General features: G+C 57.0%; 3 protein-coding genes across 6 annotated transcripts; 2 read left to right on the top strand and 1 right to left on the bottom strand.

The window, feature by feature from the left end:
- Positions 1-6: 6 nt before the first annotated feature.
- On the top strand, positions 7-1,777 carry Tnfrsf12a (TNF receptor superfamily member 12A). Its single transcript, XM_010603619.3, has 4 exons — positions 7-49; positions 694-798; positions 1,012-1,146; positions 1,224-1,777. The coding sequence occupies exons 2-4, from the start codon at positions 747-749 to the stop codon at positions 1,277-1,279; spliced, it is 243 nt and encodes an 80-aa protein (XP_010601921.2). The 5' UTR covers positions 7-49; positions 694-746; the 3' UTR covers positions 1,280-1,777.
- Positions 1,778-1,811: 34 nt separating this feature from the next.
- Hcfc1r1 (host cell factor C1 regulator 1) lies at positions 1,812-3,572 on the bottom strand. The gene is made up of 3 exons (XM_010603591.3): positions 3,171-3,572; positions 2,596-2,724; positions 1,812-2,403 (listed from the first exon to the last, which is right to left on the bottom strand). The coding sequence occupies exons 1-3, from the start codon at positions 3,254-3,256 to the stop codon at positions 2,268-2,270; spliced, it is 351 nt and encodes a 116-aa protein (XP_010601893.1). The 5' UTR covers positions 3,257-3,572; the 3' UTR covers positions 1,812-2,267.
- Positions 3,573-3,604: 32 nt separating this feature from the next.
- On the top strand, positions 3,605-7,022 carry Thoc6 (THO complex 6). Of its 4 annotated transcripts, none has more exons than XM_010603588.3 (13): positions 3,605-3,693; positions 5,059-5,174; positions 5,283-5,347; positions 5,418-5,521; positions 5,614-5,651; positions 5,734-5,782; positions 5,885-5,956; positions 6,037-6,139; positions 6,222-6,271; positions 6,347-6,409; positions 6,519-6,629; positions 6,706-6,840; positions 6,921-7,022. In XM_010603588.3, exons 1-13 carry the CDS (start codon positions 3,655-3,657, stop codon positions 6,999-7,001), a joined length of 1,026 nt encoding a protein of 341 aa, XP_010601890.1. In that variant the 5' UTR covers positions 3,605-3,654; the 3' UTR covers positions 7,002-7,022. The 4 variants fall into 4 exon arrangements, with proteins under 4 accessions (XP_010601890.1, XP_010601889.1, XP_010601891.1 ...); XM_010603587.3 differs by having other exon boundaries at positions 6,489-6,629; XM_010603589.2 differs by having other exon boundaries at positions 5,048-5,174; positions 6,489-6,629.
- Positions 7,023-7,064: the final 42 nt, after the last annotated feature.

The raw sequence follows: 7,064 nt of genomic DNA, 5'->3' as shown, positions 1-7,064 counted from the left end.
GGGCTTGTGCTGGCGCTGCCGCCCGCCGCGGCTGGGGAGCAGGCGCCAGGTACTCGGGGCGCGGGGGCTGAGGGACCCAGAGCCGGGGATCCGACCGGGACCAGTGGACTTGGGTGTGGGTTCTGGTGTCTAGGACGCCGAGCTTCCTGCTGTGGGAGCTCTCTTCCCACTCGGCTTCACTCGCAGTCCGGACTTCACTTTCTCTTCGTGCAAATGCCCTTACCGGTAGCTGAGAGAGAGCAAGATTCCGGCACGAAGTTCGGTTTGGTGAGGGGTCACGCCCCCCTCCCGGTCTTCGCGGGATCTGCTCAACCCCAGTGAGGGAAGAGTGGGGGGTCCGGAGAGTCACAGGGGTCTGTGCCCTCTATACCAGTGGGGTGCCCCCTGCCATCCGGTGACTTCAGTGCCCAGCTATGCGGGGGGAGGGATCGGGGTCGGGCCGGGTGCCCAGGAGTGAGTCACACGCCGGCGGCGCGGGGGTTGTGGGGACCTGAGCCCCCCCACACCAAAGTTGTGCGCTACACCACCCCTCCCGGTACTGCCGTGTCTCGGTCCGGCCGTGCGGTCACCTGTGAGGAATGCGGGCGGGGGGAGCGTCGGTGACTCACGTTATTCGAGCCGGCGGACCCTGACCTCAGCCCCCAGAATAGCTGCGCCCCTCCCCCAGTGTCTGACCCTCGGCCCCCTCCCCAGGCACCGCCCCCTGCTCTCGCGGCAGCTCGTGGAGTGCGGACCTGGACAAGTGCATGGATTGCGCGTCGTGCCCGGCGCGACCTCACAGTGACTTCTGCCTGGGTTGTGAGTGAGGGACCGGCCGGTGGCGACTGGCCCCTAAAGGAGGGGGAGAGTTGCTGGGGTGGAGAGGGGAGCAGATGGCTTTGGATCTGGGGGACCAATCAGAACGAATGGAGAATGGGGAAGGAGTCAGGGTGGGAGCCATGGTGGGTTTAGGTTCGACGCTATAGGGTAGGGCTGGGCCTGAGAGAGATCTGATTTAAGTCCCATTCCCAGGTGCTGCGATCCCACCTACCCCTTTCCAGCTGCTTTGGCCCATACTTGGGGGGGCCCTGAGCCTGGCCCTCGTGTTAGCGCTGCTTTCTGCCTTCCTGGTCTGGAGACGGTGCCACAGGAGAGAGAAGTTTACCAGTCAGTATGCCCCCCTGCCCTCCCATCACTCCTGCACCTTTCCTCTCTGCTCATGACCACCCACATCTCTCTTGCAGCCCCTATAGAGGAGACCGGTGGAGAAGGCTGTCCAGGTGTGGCACTGATCCAGTGACTGAGTACCTTCATTCATTCATTCTTCTGGAGCCAGCTCCTGCTTCCCAGACAGACAAGAGCCAGTGCCAGGCCTCCTCCAGCCACAAGGGGGAAGGGAGTTGTGAATCACCACCAAGGCTGGGCCCAGGGTTCAGGGGAGGCTTCCAAGGTGTGTGATTGCCCTGTTGTGCACCGGGTCCGAAAAGGAGCCTCGTGCCACTCACAGTAAGAACTGCAGCATTTGCACAAAGGGGTCTTCCGGTCCCCTGATGCCCTGGCGGCTAGGCTGACTCAAGGGGCAGACACAACACTAGGCCTCACCCACTCAGATGGACTGAAATTCCACAGGGGTGGGGTGGGGTGGAGGTGGTCACCCTGGGGCAATTAGGGACCTGTTCTTAACACTAGAGGGCTGGCCCTCTAGTAGGGCCCGCCCTAAGATACAGACCCCCCCCATAGCTCCCAAGGGGGAGGGGGAGGAGATATTTATTTTGGGGAGAAAGTTTGGAGGGGAGAATTTATTAATAAAAGAATCTTTAACTTTAAATGGTTTGGAGTGATCCTCAGCCTGACTCCCCAGAGATGGAAGGAGGGAGTGAGTCAGTCGCCTGCTGCGGGGGTGGGGGTGAGGCTGTGACTCACACATTCTCAATGCCTGCAACCCAGCCTGCCAGGACCTGGCCAGCCCTGACCATTTTCCAGGGAAGATCTTGAAAAACCCCAGGACCCAGTATCCCACCCTCCTCAAAGGCCCCAGGTTCCAGGCTGGATCTTCCTACGTAGCCTTCAATTGCTAGGCAGTTTTTATTTATTTTTGGAGAGGATACCTCCCTTCCCATGCCGTCCCTCCTATCCCAAGATTCCACTGAGCTCATTGTCCTCTGGTAGGGGAAGGTCCTGGTACCCAGATGCCTGATGTAGAAGAGGATAAGCAAGGACCTTGTGCCTTCGCAGAACCTGTCAGTCTTGTAGCAGGCAAGGTGGGGAGAGTCACTGTCCACCAATGCTCAGAGCTCCATTATGTCCCCAGGTGGGGATGCGGCAAAATGGGGGGTAGGGGTATCCCCTAGCCTCAGCAGCCGGAGGGCCTCTGGGATCAGGCTTCCAGGGTATCGCCAGAGAAGCAGCTCCGAGCAAGGGCCCCTGCAAAAGGAAACCATGGTCAAGGCATGGAGCTGTAGGCCTGCTTGGCAGAACTACCTCCCCCAGGTCCACGTCTCTGAGGCCAAGATGGGAAATAGCACATAAGTTAGAATCTAAAAATAGCGTGATGAGTATCAGCTCAGAGGAGCATGTATGACCCGCTAGGAGATGTGGCCAGCGGAGAGTGCTTACCTGAGTGGGGGCAGGGCAGGGGGGAAAGCCGTGGGGGGGCTGCAGTAAGGGTGGTCATTATGTAGGCTGAGTCGGGAGAAGTGGGTGGCCACGTTCTCCTCCGACAGGAACTGCTTGCGCAAGGGCTCCCTGGAGAGAGACAGGAAGCCAGGCACAGATATTGAGAGGAGGCTGCCTGACGGAGGACGTCTAGTCAGGAACCCTCCCTACCCCCAAAGTCACTGCTCCTCCTCCAGGCGCCACTCGGTGCTCATAGGCACAGCTCCTTGGAGAGGAGCTGGGAAAAAGAACCAGGTGCGTCCCACCCTTTTGGTTTTTCCGAGGATCCGACCTCCTGAGCCTGCAGGTCTGCCAGGAGCCCCCTGCCCATTCCTAACTCAATAACGCCTAAGCCACCCCATCTCTGGCCATCCAACAGCTTATCTCAGAAGTCTCGACTATAAAGTTGCTCTCATCCTCAACCCTGTCTCAGCTCAAGCGAAAGCCTCACCCGGTGATCCTGCAGATCAGCCCTGGGCCCCCGGCCAAAGCTCCTGCTCCCCTCAGTGGGGGCTACCCAGTACCCCAGAACGCACCTGATGTCCAGGCCCCGAGTCACCCCCGAGGTGGCCCGCAGGGCGAGGCCTGGGGAGGCCCGCTCAAGGGACTGCTGCAGAATCATTGGGGTTGGGGTCCCGCGGACAGAGGGGTGGGATCCAGGCAGCAGAGGCGGAGCCGTAGGGGCGTGGTCCAAGCGCAAGGGGTGTGGTTTCACGCACGCTGCGGTGGGGTTCTGCGTAGACGCGGAAGAGGAGCTGCGCGCCACTGCAAGGCGGGTCTACTTGGTTGTGTGTGGGGGGGGAAATCCGGCGTTGCAGCCGCTGCCACTTCTTACGATCTGGGGGCTTCGCGACGCTCTACTTGGTTCCCGAGGAGCGTGGCGGCACGAGACTACCGTTTTCGCCGGATCCGCCGGCAATATCTAGGTTTTAAGAGCCGCGAAGAGGAGCGGCTCACGGGCACGTCCGGCGTCAGAGAGGCTGCGTCACGGAGAGCACTCTGGGATTTGTGGTTCCTGAGATGGAGCGTGCTACGCCGCTCGCGGTGCCTCTGGGTCAGGTGAGCCGACGAGCGCGTGGTGCTTTCTGGGGTTTGCAGTCCCTGCTTGGCTGCGACGCAATGGTTAAGGAATGATGCGGGCGTGCTGGTGTACGGAAGCGATCAGTGAGACTCCAGCTCTGTAAAGGGCTGTGGAGTAAGCAAGAATAGCATCGGCAAAAGTGAAAGTTGAATTTAGGGGTTAGAGGTCAGTCCATTTTTCTGTGCCGCAGTAATAAAGCCTCTAATTATTTCTAGCTTGAACCCAAGGGGAACGCGCAGGTTAGGCAAGGCTTTGATCAGGTTACTTTTTTTTTTTTCTTTCGAGTTACTTCTTTGCTCCTAATCTTAATTTGGGGGGTTTTTTGTTTTTGTTTTGTATCAGGGATCGAACTCAGGACCTTGCGCTTGCTAGTTAGGCAAGGTGCCACTGAGCTAAATCCCTGGTCCTGGTTTTGGTTTTTTTGAGGCATGATCTCACCCTGTAGTCTAGGCTGACCTTGAACTCAACTATGTAGGCCAGGTTGGCCTCCAACTCTCAGTGATCCTCCTGTCTTAGCTTCCCAAATACTGGGATTACAGGTGTGTGCCTCCACGTCTGGCTAACCTCCCCCTTAAATTTCAAGACATAGTCTGTGTAAGTTGCTTAGGCTGATCTTGAATTTATGATCCTCCTGAGTCAGCTTCCCCAATAGCTACATTTTAAGAAGATGAAGCTGGACATGGTGGGGAGTTTGAGACCAGCCTGAACTGCATAGCAAGACCCTATCTTAAGTAAATAAATTAATTAAAATAAAAAAGAAAATTGAAACAATAATTGTACAGGAGCCTCTTTTTTTCTTCCAATACAGGGGATTGAATCCAAGACCTTCACATTGAGCTACATCCCCAGCCCTTTTTATTTACAATTTTGAGACAGGATCTCATTAAGTTTCTAAATTGTGAGGCTGAGTTTGAATTTGTAAACCTTGTCCCTCAGCTTCCCAGAGTGCTGAGATTACAGACATATACCACCACCATGCCCTCAAGAGCCACTTTTTAAGTATTTCCTACATAACAGACCTATACAAGGCTCTATGTACAAGCTTTGTACATTAGCTTGTCCACTAGCCCGTTTAATTGTGACAGGATTTCCTGTGAATGCATTTGACTGTTGAAGAAACTAGTAGAAGAGATTTGGTGCATGCTTTGCACTTCCTAGGCATCACACCTCAACTTTCCTTTCCTCACCCCTTTCTTGGAGTCACTTCTGGGACTGCATGGGCAAGTGTTTGTGTAGTGAACATCTCAAAAGAGGGCTGAGACGTCTGGGCATTAGAAGCCAGGCTACAACAGGGGAGGCAGGGAGGAGTCTCTGAACAGAGGCTTCATCCAGTCTCCCTACAGGCTGAGGTGTTTCAGGCCTTGCAGCGGCTGCACATGACCATCTTCTCCCAGAGCGTCTCACCCTGTGGGAAGTTCCTGGCAGCTGGCAACAACTATGGGCAGATTGCCATCTTCAGGTATCCTCAGCCACTGCTCTCCACCATCTTGAGCCCTGGCACTTGGCCCTCCTGGGTCTGATTCCTCCTGCTTCTCACTCCTGGGTCCCCCTTGTCTCTCCTCTTCAGCTTGTCTGCTGCTTTGAGTTCAGAGGCCAAAGAGGAAAGCAAGAGGCCTGTGGTGACCTTCCCAGGTGGGTGTAGCTGTTGAGTGGCTTAGGGGACTGCAGGGTCGGCTTACTCAGGTTCTGCATTTCTCTTTAGCCCATGATGGGCCTGTCTACAGCATGGTCTCCACTGATCGACATCTACTGAGTGCTGGGGACGGGGAGGTGAAGGCCTGGCTTTGGGCAGAGATCCTCAAGAAGGTAAAGAATCTGGAGCCTGGAGCTTGGGGCAGGGCTGGGCTGCCTCAGCCAGAAAGAGCCTTTGTGGTCACCCAGTGTTTTCCCTTGTAAAGGGCTGTAAGGAAATGTGGCGTCGTCAGCCCCCATACAGGTGAGCCAGGGCCCTGTGAGCGAAAGTCACGTCGGGTGAGGGCACTGCCTCACTGACACTGATCCTGCCCTTCCTCCCCCAGGACTAGCCTGGAAGTGCCTGAAATCAACGCCTTGCTGCTGGTTCCCAAGGTCTGAGCCCTTTGTGACAGTTCTTCGCCCAAACCCTGACTCCACACCTACTCCCTGTTGTGATGTGACCTGACTCCCATCCCCACCCTGCTTCCTTTGCAGGAGAATTCCCTCATCCTGGCTGGGGGAGACTGTCAACTACACACTATGGATCTGGAAACTGGAACCTTCACTGTGAGCAGAGCTGGGGCAGATCTGGGCCAGGGGAGGGACTCTTTCTGGGTCTCTTCCTCATTCTGCCCCTCTCCCTCCAGCGGGCTCTCCGAGGCCACACAGACTATATCCATTGCCTGGCACTTCGAGAGCGGAGTCCTGAGGTGCTGTCAGGCGGCGAAGATGGGGCTGTGCGGCTTTGGGGTAAGGGGGTGGCTGGCTGGAGTGCAGTATAGGAGGGGTGGTCGGTAGGGCTCGTTGGGACCCTCTGTCTCTTTCCCCACAGACCTCCGCACAGCCAAGGAGGCACAGATAATCGAGATTTATAAGCATGAGGTAAGAGGATGACCCACATACCTCTTCTCTTCCCCACCCTGTCTCTGTCTTCACCTTCCTCCCCCTTCCTCCCAGGAGTGCTCCAGGCCGCACAATGGGCGCTGGATTGGATGCTTGGCAACTGATTCAGATTGGATGGTGAGCTGGCACAGTGCGTGGGGGGCTGGGGGAGGGTAGTATCTCCAGGCCCTGTCAGCTGAAGGCTCATGGGTCACAGTGGCTGGGGACCCGACACCTTTCTGTCCAGGTCTGTGGAGGGGGCCCAGCCCTCACCCTCTGGCACCTGCGGTCCTCCACACCCACCACCATCTTCCCCATGCGGGCACCACAGAAGCATGTCACCTTCTACCAGGACTTGGTGAGGCCCTGTCTTGCTTCTGCCACCCTCCCTGAGTCTCCTCTCCAGCCCTGAGCCCCCTCCCTGTCCTCCATAGATTCTGTCAGCTGGCCAGGGTCACTGCATCAACCATTGGCAGCTGAGTGGGGAGCTCAAGGCCCAGGTGCCTGGCTCGTCCCCGGGGCTGCTCAGCCTTAGCCTCAACCAGCAGCCAGCCGCACCTGAGTGCAAGGTGGGTCAAGCAAGGGGCTCTGGGGACCTCAGGAGGTCTGGGGAGTGTGGGTAGATCAGTCGTGCCTCTCTGGTCCCCAGGTCCTGACTGCTGCAGGCAACAGCTGCCGGGTGGATGTCTTCACCAACCTGGGCTACCGAGCCTTCTCCCTCTCCTTCTGACACCTGACCAACACCATCCCAGGGGTTTAGACTCGTTTTTTTTTTTTTTTTTTTTTTTTTTAA

Source organism: Fukomys damarensis, unplaced genomic scaffold (genome assembly GCF_012274545.1).
Source record: "Fukomys damarensis isolate Sample0158 unplaced genomic scaffold, DMR_v1.0_HiC HiC_scaffold_34, whole genome shotgun sequence".
Classification (NCBI taxonomy): domain Eukaryota; kingdom Metazoa; phylum Chordata; class Mammalia; order Rodentia; family Bathyergidae; genus Fukomys; species Fukomys damarensis.
Note: the sequence above shows the minus strand (reverse complement) of the source record. Positions and strands in the feature narration are given on the sequence as shown.